Source organism: Giraffa tippelskirchi, chromosome 13, assembly GCF_054371585.1.
Source record: "Giraffa tippelskirchi isolate mGirTip1 chromosome 13, T2T-mGirTip1v1.2.pri, whole genome shotgun sequence".
NCBI lineage: Eukaryota > Metazoa > Chordata > Mammalia > Artiodactyla > Giraffidae > Giraffa > Giraffa tippelskirchi.
In genome coordinates, this window is record NC_137287.1 from 117,924,519 (window position 1) to 117,941,974 (window position 17,456).

General features: G+C 52.8%; 1 protein-coding gene across 2 annotated transcripts in view; it reads right to left on the reverse strand.

The window, feature by feature from the left end:
- Positions 1-17,456, reverse strand: part of PREX1 (phosphatidylinositol-3,4,5-trisphosphate dependent Rac exchange factor 1) — a 178,152-nt gene that overhangs the window by 16,704 nt on the left and 143,992 nt on the right. For both annotated transcript variants that reach the window (XM_081560854.1, XM_081560855.1), the window contains exons 16-29: positions 14,833-14,975; positions 13,184-13,276; positions 12,113-12,261; positions 10,284-10,369; positions 9,114-9,250; positions 8,345-8,456; positions 6,440-6,627; positions 5,989-6,150; positions 5,095-5,305; positions 4,428-4,704; positions 3,639-3,845; positions 2,223-2,311; positions 696-778; positions 446-536 (exon numbers count right to left, since the gene is read on the reverse strand). In XM_081560854.1, coding sequence (XP_081416980.1) covers positions 446-536; positions 696-778; positions 2,223-2,311; positions 3,639-3,845; positions 4,428-4,704; positions 5,095-5,305; positions 5,989-6,150; positions 6,440-6,627; positions 8,345-8,456; positions 9,114-9,250; positions 10,284-10,369; positions 12,113-12,261; positions 13,184-13,276; positions 14,833-14,975 — 2,028 coding nt within the window. The remainder of the gene's footprint in view (positions 1-445; positions 537-695; positions 779-2,222; positions 2,312-3,638; positions 3,846-4,427; positions 4,705-5,094; positions 5,306-5,988; positions 6,151-6,439; positions 6,628-8,344; positions 8,457-9,113; positions 9,251-10,283; positions 10,370-12,112; positions 12,262-13,183; positions 13,277-14,832; positions 14,976-17,456) is intronic.

Consider the following 17,456-nt stretch of genomic DNA (forward strand, 5'->3'; position numbering starts at 1 on the left):
TTTTGCAGTCTGGCAAACTGTGCTCCAGTCCTTCCCCTTATGTTATAAATGGGCAGACAGAGGCCCGGAAGGGCTCAAGGACCAGCCCAGGGGTCCACACACTTTTTCTGTAAAGAGTCAGATAGGAACTGATTTAAGCTTTGCAGGGCATTTGGTTCCTGTCACGCATGTTTTCTTTTGTTTTGATGACTCACTATAAATGAAAAATCATTCTCAGCTCATAGTCTGTACAAAAACAGGCCGTGGGCTGGATTCAGCCCACGGGCTAAGCTTGCTGACTGCCCCTGGACTGGCCCACAGCCATTCGGCAGGTGAGGGGCAAAGCGGGCAGCGTATGGCCCAGGCAGCCTGTCCCCGTCCAGCACACGCGCCACGTCAGAGGCTATGTCCCTGATGGATGTGGGCTGCCATCCCCCACCCTGCCTGAGGACTCTTCTCCACTCACCTTGTAAGCTGTGGTCCATGGGGAAATGCTTGGTCTCTTCAAAAGCTCTGCTCATGACTGGCCCCTTGAGGAGTGTGTGGATGGAGTCGACCTGGGCGACAGGAAGCCCCGGGTTAGTTTGGCCCTCATGCCCTCCAAGTGGCTAGGACCTGTGACCTCGGGCCCCTGCCCTGGCTCCTGGCTTATGGGTTCTTACCAGGGGTGATGGGAAGAACTCAAGGTCAGGCCAGGGTTGGGACAAAGATCCTACCTGGTTAAAGAGATGCTCTAGGCAGCCGTGAAGCTTGTCCTGCTTGTCCGATGGGATCCTCATGTCACAGGGCAACTCATCCCCTGGCAGAAGGAAGAAACCACAGCCATCAACTATTCCTGCCCCATCGCACACCTTCGTCGCCTCTTTCACAAGAATGCAACGTAGCTACAGAGCTCCAAAACCCACAGTGGACTTGGAGCCCGAAAGATCCAGGTCCCAGCTATGCGACGCTGCACAAATCACTTGACCTCTTTGAGCCTCAGTTTGTTTATCTGCAAAATGGGCAACAGGAACTAAAACATTACACAACTATAAGTCACTGTTACTATTTTCATTCTGAAAACGAGTGAAGGAACCAGATCGCACATCTCTCATTCATCCCTCAGCTGTTTCATTTAAATCGCCTTCCTAAAACCTCCCCAGGGATAGTTTTTGCAGCTGAATATCTTCTGTGATGAAATATTTATGCAAAGTTCAGAAATAGCTCTGATATTTCCTGAGCTTCTTTTTCTTCTGTTTAACTGAAGTATAATTAAAATTAAATTTTTATGCACAGACTACCTCCAGAAGGACACACAGGACAGCAGTGACAGTGGGAGCTTGGGAACCAGGAGGCTGGGTAACAAGAGTGGGAGGGAGTTTGTCACCACCCACCCTCCCTCACGCCTTTCGAATTATGAACCATGTGATTGTCTATCCCATTCACAAAATAAAAATTTTAAAGGCTGAAATCCATGAAAATTAAAACAAGTTTCAGTCTTTCAGTAAAAGTTGCAAGTAACATATAATCTGACTTATGTGCTCAGTTGCTTCGCTGTGTCCAACTCTTTTGCAACCCCATGGACTGCAGCCCACCAGGCTCCTCTGTCCATGCGATCTTTCAGGCAAGAATACCAGAGTGGGTTTGCCAATTCCTCCTCCAGGGGATCTTCCCAACCCAGGGATTGAACCTCCTTCCCAACCCAGGGATTGTCCCCTGCATTGGCAGGCAGATTCTTCATCACTGAGCCACCCTAACTTATAAATTCTTATTCACATCTGTCTATCCCTTCAGCCATCCACCTCTGTGCAGAAATACATGTTTACCAGTGATCCCCAAGTATCCTCAATGGTCATTTCTGTGGGAGAGGTTGAGATTCTGACTGATTTTCATGTACTTCTTTTGTGTTGTGTGAATTTTGGGTTTGAGCACGTGTCATTCCTGGAAACCATCAGGTCGCCCTATTTTAGCACTGTGGGAGCCCTCATCCCATCTGGTAACTGGATCAGGAGTGTTTTTATCTGTTCTGTGTCCATGACATTCACAGAGAATGTGGGCTCTACAAGGGCCTGTCCTTTCAAAATTCATGGCTGTGGTCCCAGCACATAACAGGTGTGCAATAAACACATGCAAAATGAGTGAAGGAAAACCATTACCATACCATGCAAAGTAACAGAAAACAACACAACGTGTAGGAAAGTGTAACAAAATAAAAACAAACAAAGCATAATCTCGCCAGGGGACCCCTCAGCCCTGGCACTCACCGGAGCCCATCTCGTCGCTGCCCAGGTAAGAGCTGTTACTTCTCACGCTGGTGTAGGACAGGACAGAGTCCCGATTGCTGTTACACTCGCTGTAGAGTGGCAGAGAGGAAGGTGTGAGTCAACCCTCTGCCTGCCCGCTCACAGCCTCTGGCCCCAGCATCCAGAACCCACTTTTTGGAGTGTAGACAAAACCCTCGGGTAGATGACTGGCCCAGAGAGAGCACTGTTGGCCAACCACCAGTGCCAGAGATGGGAACGGTTGTCCCGGGGGGTTTCCTAGGTCCCACCCTGGAGAAACATCTCTAGGCCTCGGTACAGAAACACAGAAATGGTAGGTGGACAGTGACTCCTTTGCATCTGGTGTAGTTACCGACACTCCCCTCGTGGGACAGTCTTGTCCCTAGATACACCTGTACCCCCACACTTGACTGCACGGCCTGGCTGGAAACCTCCTAAGAACAAGGACTATGTGTGCTTAGCTTGTGTCCCAAGAACTCAGAAGGTATGGGGAATCAAAAGCACAACCCTGAAACTCTTTCCTTCACTTTTCTGACAATTAAAGGAAACACTGGAGGATTCAAAAATGTCAGAACGGAAACACAGAGAGATCAGATCTTGGTCTGTGGACACAAGGCTCCAAGAACACACGAGACCCAGTCAGCCAGACCATCTCATTAAACAAACACCAAGAAACACCAGGCCCCTTGAAGACTGAAAGGCTACAAATGCCGGGAGGACGGGGCCCAAGGCCTTGCCAAATTCTATCAGTTCTCTTTTTGCCCAAAATCATATGAAGTGTCCCTCCAAGGTTCTAGTTTAACCACAACCATCAGACGTTAGAGAACCTTTTCACTGGAGGCCACAGTGCTTGTTTGTTTGTGGTACCCAATTCCATTCACTCTACGGTTTATTACAGGAAACTGAGTTTTCGGTCTGTTCAACCCACTAATTAAGACTTCACCAATCTTGTTAATAATTAACCAGGGGAAAACAATTCAGATTCTCGAGGAGGGAAAAAAAAAATGGTCCTACTCCCTGGATCGAGTAAAAACAGTGTTTGTTGCAAAAACCAGAGGCCTGAGGTTGATTTTAAAATACACAGATCTTGCCTTTTTCTTGGACTACATTCCATCAACGTATGGGGACAGGAATCGAGGTGGAAAGGATCAGTGGTGTCCCCAAGGGGACAGGCTCTGAAACGTTAGTCTGGGGGGAGGGAGGCTGAAGAGTGTATCCAGGGTGTGCTGTGGGACTCAGACAACTCCCCAGAACCACAAACCACACGGGTGGGCAATAGCACCCCGTCCCACTGCTTCCTAAGGAACGTCCTCTGATTCTGACTTTCCCACTGCCAGGGCCTCAACTATGCCTCCACAGCAAACCCCACGAGACCCCCCAGGCCAGGACTGCCCCCACCTGTAGGAGTCCCGGTAGCTCATGGTGTCGTGACCCGAGTCCTCCTGATCCTCCTCGCACACCTTGAAGCACACTTTCTTGCTGCCCCCGTGGTCAGTCTTGTCCATCTCGCTCTCTTCGTTGGCCAGCGGTGGGGAGGAGGCCTCCTCGGCCAAGGCGGGATCGCAGGACCCACTGGAGGTGGGCTCTGTGATGGTGGACAGCAGCCTGTGGGAGCAAAGACTTTGAACTTCAAGACACAGGCCACCGGGTCATATGTAACCCAGAATCGCCCACCTTCTGGATTTAGCCAACTTCATCCCTGAGGCACCATTTCATCCTCGTTTGTACCCCACATCATCTAGCCAGCCTAGAACTGCGATCAGAGAGTTGTACGGCTTGTGTTGGTGAGAGCGCTTTGTAGGTGGTGCTGTGTGTATGTCCTGCTGCATGGCACCAAAAGGGACATCATGTCCAGTCGTCCTTCTCTCTCTGCAGTGTTAAAATAATAAAGTTCCCCCCAAACCTTTCACCGATAGTTTCAGCCTCTACTGACGATGCTGCCTACATCCATCCTTTCATTAGTGCAGCGGTTCTCAATCAGAATGATTCTGCCCCCAGAAGGCATCTGACAACATCTGAAGACATCTTAGGCTGTCACAACTAGGGAAGGGAGTGCTACTGGCATCTGGTGGGTAGAGACCAGGGATACCTCTACTGGACAGGACACCCCCCACTCCAAACAATAATCCTATTCAAAATGTTGATGCCACAGATGTTGGGAAATCCTGACCCTGACACAGGGCTCACCTGTTGATCTGAGTGACATATTGCTTCATCTCCTTCAGGGCCACATCCAGTTTGGTAAAGAGCTGCAGGTAGGCATCCTGGATCTCACGGTCCTCCTGCTTGAGTAGGAAACTCAGGCCTCGGTCCTCCTGGCCAAGGGCTCCATTGGCTGGCCCAAAGCTGCTGTCGTTGGGACTCTGACATTGTGGGTCCCCATCCACAGCAGGCAGGCACTTCCAGGATGGGGCAGCCATGGTGGTGATGCAGTGTTGGGTATAGGACATGGGGTTCAGGTGACCTATGGTAGGGAGGAAAAGTTCACAAACCCATTTTAAGGATCCCAGTAAATGAAAAAAGTTTCCCTTTAAAATATTCTTTTAAAACATTAAACCACTTTAATAAGAAAGTTTCAATTTGGTGCCAATACACTCTTAACTACTATGATCATTTTCCTGCCTGGAATGTAGACATGATGGCTGGTACTCCAGCAGCCATTTTATACCATGAAGCATCTTTCAGGATAAAAGCAACATTTAGAGATGGTGGCATAGAAAGATAGGAGGAATCTGGATCTGTGATGACCGTAGAGCCACCATTCCAGCTCTAGGCTGTTGGCCTTTGGACATGCTTCTGTTTAAGTATTGTACTGTGAGATCTGAACACATTTTTGATGGACACATGCAGTTACCTTGCTCTGGGTCAAGGCCGATGAGGGAGGGTTTGCGACCAAACCGGATGCTGAAGGACCTCCCAACTGAGGGAGTGGTCTTGGGGTAGGATACTTCCATGAGGTTGACGTGGCAATTGGTAGGGCAAAAGTCCAGGCCACAGAGTGGATGGGGTTCCAGGGGTGCTTGTTTGAAGGGTGGGCTGATCCTGCTCTTTAGCTGAGCTGCAAACTGAGAAAGGTGGGGGGGGCATGGGGTTATTACTTAGGGGTCTGGGCATTCTGGCACACCTCCAGCACTCACTTTATCCTAGCCTAGGCTAAGCATTCCAAAATTGAAAAAAATGCCGGTAAGTCCAAATGGAAAAGTAAATTCCCTTGCACTGCCTTTCACTGGACCCAGATTTCAGGGAAGTCCTGGAGGAATGTGAGGCTTCCAAGTACCTACCCACTTACATGTCTCCATTTTAGCTGCACCTGAGGAGTCCTGGAGAAACATCTCTCCTGGACCCAGTATCTGTGAGGTTCAAGGAAGGCTTCCTCCCCATTCCTGCAGAACTTTTACAGGCCTAGGCAGGGGACCCAGGCCAAGCCAACGAGAGCTCTCATCATGTTCTATTTCTGCTGGGGTTGCTAAGGCTAAAGCTACTGAGGACCATTTTATCACCACATGAAAAGGGCCTGCCTGAGAGCAAAGCCAATAAGGAAAAAAAGTCAAGAGAAGGAGAGAGGTCCTGTTCTTGTAACAATGTGGTATCTGTTTGAGTGCTGGATACGACCATGCCTGAAGCTTACCTATAGACGTTTCAGTAATATAAACCAGTTAATTATCTTGTTTGTTTAAGCTAAGCTGGGTTGGGATTTGACATTTACAACTGAAACACCCTGAGGTGAGACCCTGTAGAGTGCAGGCACCTCCTGGTAGCAGGCGATCCTCTGGCCGATGCTCTCCAGCTTGGTGTCACAGATGTTGCGGAACTCGAAGTGGGACATGGTCCTCATGTTGCTGCTTAGGGCCATGAGCCGCCCACAGTTCTGCACGAAGACACTGTCATCGGCAGCAAAGGCCTCAAGGATCTGCAGAAATATTAACAGCTACTGAGTACTCACTGGGCACCTGGGAGAGTCTTAAGGGAGTTTATCTTGGGTGACTACTATACGCCTTGTAATACCCATATAGGTCAGGTCTATTATTGGCCCACTTAACAGATGAGTAAACAGAGGCTAAGAGATAAGAAGTCAGTCTCCTAAGCCCCACAGCTACCAAGTGGAGGGGCAGGGATTAGGACCAAGTTTCCCCAGGCTAACTCGGAGGGAATCAGGCTGCTCCACTCCCCGCCCAGGGCAGGGCCACACCCAGCAAGACCTTGGCAGTGAGGCCGAAGCAGCCACGGGGCTCCACGATCTTCTCCAGCACGTGGCATTTGATGCCCGCTGTGCTCACGTACTCATACACCACGCCATGCTCCAGGTACACGTTGTCCACTGTCAGGCTGACCAAAGGGCTGTCCTCATGCTGGCTCAGCTGGGGACCCAGGGACATCAGGGGGAAGGCTGGAAGCCAGAGGGACAGGTGACCCTGAGGAGGGGGCACCACCCCACACCAAGGCAGCCCCCTGACCCAGCACTGCGGACAGCCTGTGTTACACGGACGGGGAGACTGAAACCTGTACCGCAACTCTTTTCACTTTTGCCAGCCCATTATCACTCACTTCTTATTCTAAAAGATTTTCCTTTTAAGAATCAAGCCTTGAATCTCATTCACAGTCTATGTGGCTCAGAAAACGAGACTCATTTGCCATCCATACCCTCCCCCAGAGGCAAAGGCCTGGCCATTCAGCATGTTTGATCTCCTCTATCCACAGTGACTGGTTCAGGAACAAGCATGTGACCCAAGCTGAGCCCATGAGAGTGAGATCTCTTTGGATCTACAAAGAGAGGGAGACATCCTCTTTTTCAACTGGATTTCAAGTTACCAGAGCTACTAGGTGGAGAAAACAGAGGGAAACCAACACAGAGGGAGCAGAGCTGAGAAATGGAGAAAATGAAGGCCTCCTGAGTATATGAAATGCTGGATCGAGCCAGACCTGAAGCTCATTAACTCTACTCAGCCTTTTTAGTTTGCTGAGCCAATGTTTTTATGGAGCCCAGTTTCAGTCCAGATTAACAGGGTCCCAGAGAGACTGTGACTCCTTAGAGGTCACATAGCTAGGTAGTGATGTATCTAGGAAGAAAGTTCTCTCTTTATGGCGTGAAGTGGTTTCCTTCCCACCTGCTCCAAAGAGTACCTCTCAACACATACACTGTCACCCTTTCCCCCCTCACCCTCCATGCTATATCATCAATTATCAATTTTTTTGTTCTTTTGTTCGCTGTCTGGCTCCTCTCATGTCAGTGCCCTAAGGGCAGAGATTCTGTTTGCCTTGTTCACTCCTGTTTCCCCAGCTCCTTGAACATGACCTGGCACATAGTAGGTGCTTCTAGGTATTGAATGGAAGTTTCAAAACCACCAGCTCTTCCCAGTGTGGTCTACCATCGTCATCACTGGGGTCACCCACATTCTGGGGAAGGAGGCCCACAGCCCTTTGCTCTCAGAGGGGCATAAACTGAGCTCCGAGCTGGCCACTGGTCTCCCCCTCTTCCCATCAGCCTGTCTCCTTTAGGACCCCTCTTTCAGGCTGTGGGTGTTTCAGCAGCAGGGATACAGCTCCCCAAGGGCAGGGATTTTTTTGTTTTATTCCTTACTGTATCCTCCAAACCTAGAACTGAGCCTGGCACATAGTAGGTGCCGACTAAATGCTTGGAGTTTGACTAATAGCTCCTCCTCTCCAGTCGCTTCTGTGCTCTGCTGGGCTGGGGGCAGGAGGAGACGTGGGAAGACCAGAGGCTTTCAATGCCTTGGTGTCTGACAGCTCTGGGCTCCTCGCTGGTGACTTTGGGGTCAACAAAGAAGCGGGGTTTACAGGGTTGGCTGGGGAGCTGTTTCCCTGAAACAGGCAAGTGAAGAGCCACAGAAGGGAACTCAGGCCTGCTGACACCTTGATTAGAGCCCAGGGAGACACCTTTCGGACTTGTGACCTCCAGAACTGTAACGCAGTAAATGCGTGTGGTTTTAAACCACCAGGTTCCTAGTACTTTTTTATAGCAGCAATCAGAGACTAATCCAGGACTGACAGCATCGAGAAGGACTGGATGGGACTGGGAGGAGTGTGGACACAGAGGACCCAGTCCCCACGGGCGTCTCTGTCACATGGCCTGCCTGTCCCATTACCCGAGTTGAACTGGTCTTCCTCTAGGGCCCCGTCGCCACTGGGGTCCTTGCCGGCAGCCTCCCGGGCTTCCTGCGCATCCTCATGGGTGCGGTAGATCCACTGGTACAGGCCCTGTGTGGGGAGCAGAGTAAGAGGGGCGGCCACGATGCCAGAGCCCAGGTGCACACTGTCCCGATTCCAAAGCTCAGGGTTTCAGCCTGTCGGTGACACCACCTTCAGAGAGCCCTCCCAGACTTCACTCTGGAAACTCCCTGAGGGACCTCCAGTCACACTCGGCCCTCAGTGTCCACAGTCTACACTCCCCACAGAAGCCAGGGAAGGGGGAGCAACCAAAAACATAAGTCAGCTTCATGGGAGCAGAAAGCTTGTCTCTCCTGTGGCCCCAGGGTCTAGAAACACGCCAGGCACACAGCAGGTGCTCAAGAAACGCTTATTAAATAAACCAATGAATCATGGTCCACAGAACCCTGGGTCCCCAACCCAAGTATAACGTCAATTTCTTATCATCAATGTGACTAGTTGCCCAACGTGCCTATGTGGTAAGAAAAGAGGGTCTTATCACGCCCATTTCACAACTGTAGAAACTGGGGCTGTGAGGTTTAGGGAAGCAGAGGAGTCCCAGAGCCCAAGCCCAGCTCAGCCCTCAGGTCGGCAGCCCCACCCCACCCAAAACCCTGTGGTGCCTGCAGGCTTTTCCCCAGAGAAGGAAGGGTGCTCTCAGCCTCCGAGCAGGGCTTCCCTGATCCCCTTGGCTGCCAGGCGGCTCACCAGGGCCTCTTCTTGGCGGCTCCGGAATGCCTGGAAGTGCTCCAGGACCTCTGAGGCTCCGTCATTCATCACATTGTTGCCATTGACCTTCAGGATGCACTGGCCGGCACAGAGCCCTGCAGCCGCAGCCTCGGAGCCTAAACGGGACAGGAGTGCTTGAGGCCGGATGCCAGGCGATGAGAGGCTGGGGCGGTATCAGGCAAGGGCAAGTAACCAGATGAACCTGTCCCCCACCCCACACCAAATGCCACCTCCATCCTCCCACCTTGCAGCCACTCTCCACCCCACGCTGGTGGGCAAGACAGGCACTGTCATTCCCATTTGGCAGAAGAAGAGACTGAGGCTCAGGGAAGTAGCAATGAGCCCATGGTCACATGACAAGGGAGGCTGGCCTTGAACCCAGGCACATTTCACTCCAGAGCTTCGTCTCCTCCGCCTGTGCGCTTGCTACTCACTTCAGTCGTGTCCAACTCTTTGCGACTCTATGGACTGTAGCCCCCCAGGCTCCTCTGTCCATGGGATTCCCCAGGCAAGAATCCTGGAGTGGGTAGCCACGCCCTCCTCCAGGGGGTCTTCCTGACTCAGGGATCAAACCCGCATCTCCTGCAGCTCCTGCACTGCAGGTGGATTCTTTACCGCTGAGCCACCAGGGAAGCCCTCTTCTCCTTTAAGTCCCACAACAACCCCATGACACTGGAGCCAGGATCAGCCCCGTTTTGCGGACAGAGAAACACAGGCTCAGAGAGGCAAAGCAGCTCTCTCAAGTCACGTGTCTAGGAGAAGCCAGGTTTCAAACCCAGGTCTACCCGACTCCAAGGGCATGTTTTCTCAGCTGTCCCATGATTCTCAAACTGCCACATTCCTGCCTGGCAATAAGGAGCTTGAGCTGAAGAAACACTGCCCTGTTTTGAATGAATGTGCATTTTTCTCACTTTGCCACAGTCCTCACCACTCCCTGGTGCTTCCTTTCAGTTGCCTGTGTGTAGCTGCCCGACACCCACAGGCATGTGCATTTGCAAGCCTTGGCTTCCGGCAAAGATGGTAAGTGCTAACCGTGCGCTAAGAGGCACAGGCCAGGAGGTGACTGTTGGGGCGCCTCTGAACTCCTTCCACACACACAACAGACCGGCCTCCCAAAGCTCACTCCACGTCTGTTGGGCTCCCACTCACCTCTCCCCACCGCGTAGACGTATGGCGGGGCTGCTCCACGGATCTGGAAGCACAGCTCCTCCGGCCGGTCAGGGACTTTGACGATCCTGCACCGAACAGAAGCTGCCATAAGGTACAGCAGTCACCCCCGAAAGATAGCCCAGGGGGCCACCGGGGGACCCCCTGCTTCCCGGGCTTTTGGGAAATCCAGCCCCAGACAGCAGCAGCACCAGACTTTCCAAATGCACAGAGAAACCTCGCTCAACCCGAGAGCACAGAGCAGGGTCTGTGATTCTTCGGAACTAGCCAGCCGACCCTCGGAAAGGCCGTCCATGCACCCTCCTAACCCTTCTCTATCATTCTCTGGGTGAGAAGAGGCCTTGTGGCCACCAGACCAGCATCTTGGAATCACTGACTTGGAGGGTGACAAGTGACCCCAGCACATCTGGGTGCTGACTCTAGAAAAATGTCCACGTGTCCCCCGAGACCATGATTTGAAAGCCCAGACGACCCAGCCATTCTGTGGGTAGTTCACCAGGGCAGAGTGGGCAGCCCTTGCCCAGGGTCATTATTAATCCAGGGGCTTCAACGTAGCCATTGGCTTCCCTGTCTAAGGCATGTCCCCCACATTAGGCTTGGATCGTCCCTACCTGCTGTAAAAAGCCATCTTGGGAGCCTTTCTCAAACCCCAGGCATTTCTGGAACTTGAGGCAGGCATGTTCCACCATGGTGATTTCTCCCACTTCTACATACCAACCCAACCATCAATCATGTCCCCGAAACTGACAAGCCTTTTAACTGAAAGAATCCTATTTAAAACTTTCTATCACTCCCATCAACAGAAAACCAGGAGCATCTGCCTTAAATAGAAGGGAGACGCGGAAAGCAAATGCGCAGGATTTAAAATAGAAAACGCTCCTCTGGGTGCCTATATCTGGTACCCGACCACTTCTCACCATGCCCACCGCGGCTGGGCGGGGCCGGCCCGCTGCCTCCTCTCTACCCTTCCTGCTTCCACCCGGCCCTTAACAATCTAGTCTCCGCCTGCAGCCAGAGAGATGCTGCTGGACCCTACGTCAGATCACGCCGCCCCTCTGCTCAGAACCTTCCGGTAGCTCCATGGTCCTTACTGTGGGCACAGGTCCCACACGGCCTGGCCTCTACTGTCTGACTGATCTCATGCCCACTCTGTTCCAGCCCCATCAGCCTCCTCACTGTTGCTCAAACACACCAGCCCCAGTGCCCCTCGGGGGGACCTCTGCACTCGCTGTTTCCTCTGCCGGGAACCCCCCTCCTCCAGATGTCCCCCGACCCCTTCCCTCACCCCCCTCCAGGTCTTCACCTCCGTTCTCAGGGGCATCTCTCTGACCAGCACTCCTCCACACAGCCCATCTCCTGTCCCAGCTTTATAATGGGTTGGGCAAAATGTTCATCTGGATTTTTCTATCAGATGTGATGCAAAAACCCGAATGGTTTATGGCCAACCCAATATATTGGTCCACACTCACTACCACCTGGGACGTCTCTCCCTTTTCTGCTTTGATTTCGTCTGTCTCCTGCTCTAGCCTCCAAGCAGACTGAGATCTGCGAGGGCAGTAATGGATCTACGCAGACGGGGCTGCGTCCCCAGAGCCTGAAACACCAGCGGGCACACAGCAGGCACCCGGTAAGCACCTGTCAACTGGACCGAGCCAGCAGCACCTTGTCACGTGCCTGCAGAAGGACCCCCGCCCCCAGCCACTGGGAACCGGGTCAGCCAGGCACGCCCCCCCACCACCACCCCTGGGACCCGGGCAACTCCTCAACCTGAGAGGAAGGCCACCAGACACCCCGCCCCTGGGGACACTCACTCTTTGGCCTTGGTGGCTACCAGGAGGCGCAGTGGTCGGCGGGAGCAGAAAGACTGGTTGAGGATGGACTCCACCTCAGCCAAGGGCCGCAGGAACACCAGGTCCTCGTTGATGGAGTAGATCTTCCTCCCCACCTGCAGGCCGGCCATCTGGGCGAGGGGAGTGGCGAGGGAGATGAGCACATCAGGTAACTGACCCCCTCTCCTCCTCACTAAGGATTCAAGGGCACAGAGTCACCAGCCCCAGGGACCAAGCAGGACCCGAGTGAGACTCCCCCCCAGGGCAACCGCGCTGCCCTCTGTGGTAAGCTGTGAGGCGGGCTGGCGAGACCCATGCGGGCCAACAAGCTGTGAAGGGAGGGCTGTGAGGGCCGCTAGCAGCAAAGACATCTTCCCTGAGGAGAAGCGTCCAGTCCGCCCCTGCTTCCTGCTCCGCTCTTCAAGGACACGAGGCATCGACCTGGGGTGGCCGCCTTGTGACCATGAGTCCTTGCCCAGCAAAGGTGAAGAGATGTCAACCCTGAACCAAGACTTATAACCACCTCCTTCTAAACAGCTTACATCATAAGGAAACGGAAGCCCCGTGGCTCCAGCCACTGTCAAGCCCAGCCTGTGGCTACTACACGCAGCCAAACACCTTCCTGATCACTACAAGGAAGCAAGCAGAGCTCCCTGGAAAAAGTGGCCAGCGTCTCTCTCCCAGCCGTCTGCACACCCCTGACAACAGCTGAGAGGCCCTGGGGCTGAAGCCTTGGCCTCCCTCCTCCAGACCTCATATCCTTGTCGGAGCGGCAGTTTTTCTATAATCAGCTGATTCAGAGCCCCTGGTGGTTTTTTTGCATTTGGCCCCCGCAGGGCCAGCAGGGGGAGCTGGTGGTACACGCTGGGAGGGCAACCCTGAGCCTGGGGCTCCATCCTAGTTCCCAGAGACCTGGACTAAGATTCCCCAGGAGGGCAAGGAGCCAGGAGGAACCACTGCCATTCCAGGGCTTTCTGAGCTGGAGGAGGGATGCCCCGCTCTCCTGTCCACACGCAGCCCGGGGACCGGGGTGGCCCCTCTGAGCCACCTCACCTCTGCCAGCGAGCCCCTCTGGACCGACTTCACCACCACGGCCTTGTTCTTCTCCTCGATGTCAAAGCCGTAGTCTTCCTCCTGGGGCAGGATCTGGGGGTTCGAGGCAGGAGAGGTAGTGAGACGGGGAGGGGGGGCCTGGAGCCTGCCCCACCTCGGCCCCCACGAGGGGTGGGTTGGAGGGGACCGGGACCCGGCCAGCTCCTCCTGTCCCAGAAATACTCAGAGTGGGGCTGGGAGTGGGGTGACCATGTATTCATTTAGCTTTCTTGGCCTGTCTCCCCCTTCCTCCTCCCAACCTGAGGACAGAGCCTCCTTATTTATTATGCTCCACTGTCTCCCCATCTGCTGTCATACTGCAGGTGTTCAATAACAACTTACTGGCTTAATGAAATATATCAGACCCCAAAGTGTCCTGCCACCAAGAACTTAAGGACAGGAAGGGGGTTTAGGGAGGAGCTGTCCCTCCCCATCACAGGACGACAAGAAGGTTGGGAGGTTTCGGGGGTCCATGGTGGCGAAGATATAGGGAAATGCATTTATTCGCTCAGTATATATTTTGCTGAGCTGCTGCCAGTTAATATGCGCCAGGTACTTCACTGTTCTGGAGACAGCACCAAACAAGACAAACAGTTCCTGCCCTCATGGAGCTCTCTGTCTAGTAGGAGAGACAGACTGCAAACAAAGAAATACAGAATGTGGTGCCCCAGCGGGTGTATGTACTTTGAATTAAAATCAAGCACTTAAAGGGATAAAACGCGGCACAAAAGCAGGGCCGGGGGAAGGGGATATCTGCGCTGAGACCTGAATGAAATGAGGAACAGAAGTTTATAAAGAGTGGAGAAAAGTGCTCCCGGCAGAGGGCACAGCAGGTGCCAGGGCCCTGAGTCAGGCCCCAGAGCACTGGAGGGTAAGACAGAAGATCTGAGTGGCTGGGCTGAGTGGGGCGAGGAAGGGGGGAACACAGGAGAGGAAGAAAAAGAGGCAGGAAGGTTTTGTCCTGAGTGTGGTGTGAGCACTTGAGGGCTCTGTGGCGGGAGAAATGGGAGCTGGAACAGCAGCCCCCTTAAGTACAATAGGAGAGACGTGAACACAGCCGCCTGCACTTAGGCAGGCTTCAGCCCCAACTCTGGCTTATGGCAAGAGACCCAACCTCTCCGAGCCTCTCTCCCGGTTGCCTGCTGTGGGCCAGGCCTCAAGGTGGAGGCTGCGGCTCACCAGGAGGCACAGAAACAGGATGGGCTAGGCTGGTAAAATACCTAACCAGGCTGGTAAATGTTCTACCTTAACTGCAAGGCTAGTTGCAGCAATTGAACAAGGGTGCTGGCCCAGAAGACCCAAGGCTTTGGTGTGAGAGGGGTCATTTCAGGAGACCATCCTCCCTGCAAAGGCTAGGCTGGGGTTGGGGTGGACAGGAGAGGGGAAGAAAAAGAAAGAGAACCCAGTCTCATCTGTCAGGAGCGTGGTCTGGCCAGTAAAGTGACCTGGTATCTGGGAGGTGTTGCCAGGCACCACCTAAAATCCCCCCTTACTTCTGGGCGCCCCAAGTTGAGCCCAACTTCTCCAGCCACGACCTGAAGGTTGCCCAGTTCCCAGGCCTGCAGGCAGGTCTGGGAAGGAAGATGCAGTGAGCTCAGCTCTGCTCCTACCAGCAGGCGCTTGGCCAGGATGTTCTCCACCAGCTTGAAGTCATTGCGAAGCTGTTTGTTCTTGCTGCTGGTTCCCTCCATCTCCTCGTCTGCGTGGAAGCGGAAGTACTGGGACTCGTCCTTGAACTCGCTCTTCTCTAGCACTGCAAACCCACAGACACGGGGTCAGGCTCACACGGGGAGCTTTCAGCGGTATCTATGCCTGGCAGCCACGGGTCAGGACCAGCCCGTGGACAAGCTTGGGTTGGCCAGCATGGTGTTCTAGTAACTAAAGTCCTGTGCCAAAACTAACATATTAGGATAGTTCACATAAAAGCCTGGCTTTCTGACTCGTGAAAATTCTGAACTCATCCCACCTGCTTCTATAAAGGCATGTTACAAAGCCATGGTAACGAAACCAGTGCAGAACCACAGCAGAAATAAAGAACCAGTGGAAGAGAACAGCTATCACATAAGAGGACACTGTTTTATGGGAACTTAGCATATGATGGATGACGAACAACCACGTGGAGTATTCTACTGATGGTACAGGGAAAACTGATTCACTTACAGGAAAAAAATAAAATCCAGGTCCCTACCTCACACCACATATAACAATAAACTCCTGTTGAATCAAAGACCTAAATAAGAACAGGAAAACTAAAGCTCACCAAACAAAATGCAGGCAAGTGTCTTTGTCTTAAAACAGAAAAGGAGTTCATATACAAGACCCCCCAAAAAGCAGTATGATAAAATTAAGGGCTTCCATTCAATAGCAAGGCCATAGGCAGGCCACAGATTCAAAATTAACCGTCTGGTCTAAAGTCAACAAAGGAGAAATCTCTAGAATATACAGGAAACGCCAACAAATCAACCAGAGAAAGCTGGGAAGCTCATAGATAAATGGGTAAAGGATATAAATAGGTAATTAACAAATGGGAAAACCTAAGAGAGTGGCAAGCACCAAGTACATGAAAAGGAACTCACCCTCACTAATAATCAGACCACGGTGAGACACTACAGACCAGGGAATGGTGCACTCAGCCTCTGTGGGCCAAATGTGGCTCACTCCCGCGTTTTATAAGTAAAGTTTTGTTGGAACACAGTCACATCCATTTATTTATACATTGTCTGGGGCTGCGCTGGGGTCACAATGACAAAGTTAAATAATTGCAAAAGACTGTACGGCCCACAGAACCTGAGACATGTACTATCCGGGTCTTTACAGAAAAAGTCTTCAGACCTCTATTCTAAGACTAGGCAGGAAAGTGAGTAAAAAGAACCAGTAACAGGGACTTCCCTGGCAGTTCAGTGGTTAAAACTCTGCGCTTCCACTGCAGGGGATGTGAGTTTGATCCCTGGTCAGGGAACTAAGATCCCATAGGTTGTGTGACCAAAAAATGTTAACACAAAAAAACTGGTAACAATCAGCATGTAATGTGGTCCCTATGGATTACAATTTAACTAAATACCTTCTAGTGCAGAGCACCACAGGGATATAGGCTTAAGTTCATTTATTCCGCAGACAAAGGAGGACCTGCTGCACCCCTTTTAAAGACAGGAAGACTAAGGCCCAGAGGAGCTAAATAAATTGCCCAAGGTCACAGAGCCCAGGCTCCTCTTCTTCATCATACTGCCCAGCCTGGGCTGACAGATGGACACAGGGACAAATTCCATAAGGGGGAGAGGTCGAGGCAGTCGTCTGAGGTTAGTGGGCCTTGGAAAGAAGGACAAGCAGCTGCCTTAGCTTCAGGCTTCCCTGAAGGCCTCTGATGACATGAAAAGCATCAAGAGGCCTTCCTTTCTGCCTCCTTCCCTTCCCGGGACAGCTAGCTGTTTGTGAGCATGGCTCTCAGGCCACCTCTATTACCTCCTTGGAGAGAACAGACGCTCAAATTGCTGCTTTCCCCAGAGCTGGGAGCCAGGCCCCAGGAGGCTGGCTGGCTTCCCCTCCACTGTAAACACGAGGCTACAAGACTCCGGGAGAGGGAGGAGGAGGCACCGTGCTGTGTCTTATGTCTCAGCTGAAATATGTGGGGAAACAGCTGGAATCCCGGAGTCCAGGAGCTCGGCCAGGTGAGAGCCGACCACTCCCAACTTCCAGTCAAGGCCACTGGCCAGGCTTCGTGAGACCCGGGCACAGACCATCACTGAAAGCCTTGGTCAGTTCCCCCTGCCCCCAACCTCAAGGCCATTTAGCCTCTCTGAACCTCAGTTTCCTCATCTGTAGGGATAACAACCAATGTTCCCGAGCGGCTGCAGAGATGAAATCATGAGCCTCAGTTTCCCTGTCTGCACCTACAGCAAGGGGGATGGACCACTGCCTCTGCATCCCTCCCCGGGGACAGCCCAGGGTCCCACGAGCCCAGGTCAGACACCCGAGAGGCGCCAGGCAGGCCCCACCGCCCCCTCCACCCTGCACCCTAACCTGCATTTTGCAGCAGCCACCACCCTAGGATTGGCCCTTTCCTCTTTTAGCCTGGTGTGGAGTTCGTGGCAGGCAGGAGGGACAGAGGGCAGCACCCTGCAATTTCTCTCCCTGAGAAACCCCGAGGGTGTCGGTGCTGCCCGGGGTCACCCCCAGCAGAAGGTCCTCAGACAGCCGCCTTCCCAAAATAGCCGCTGGGGTGGACCCCTAATTACTC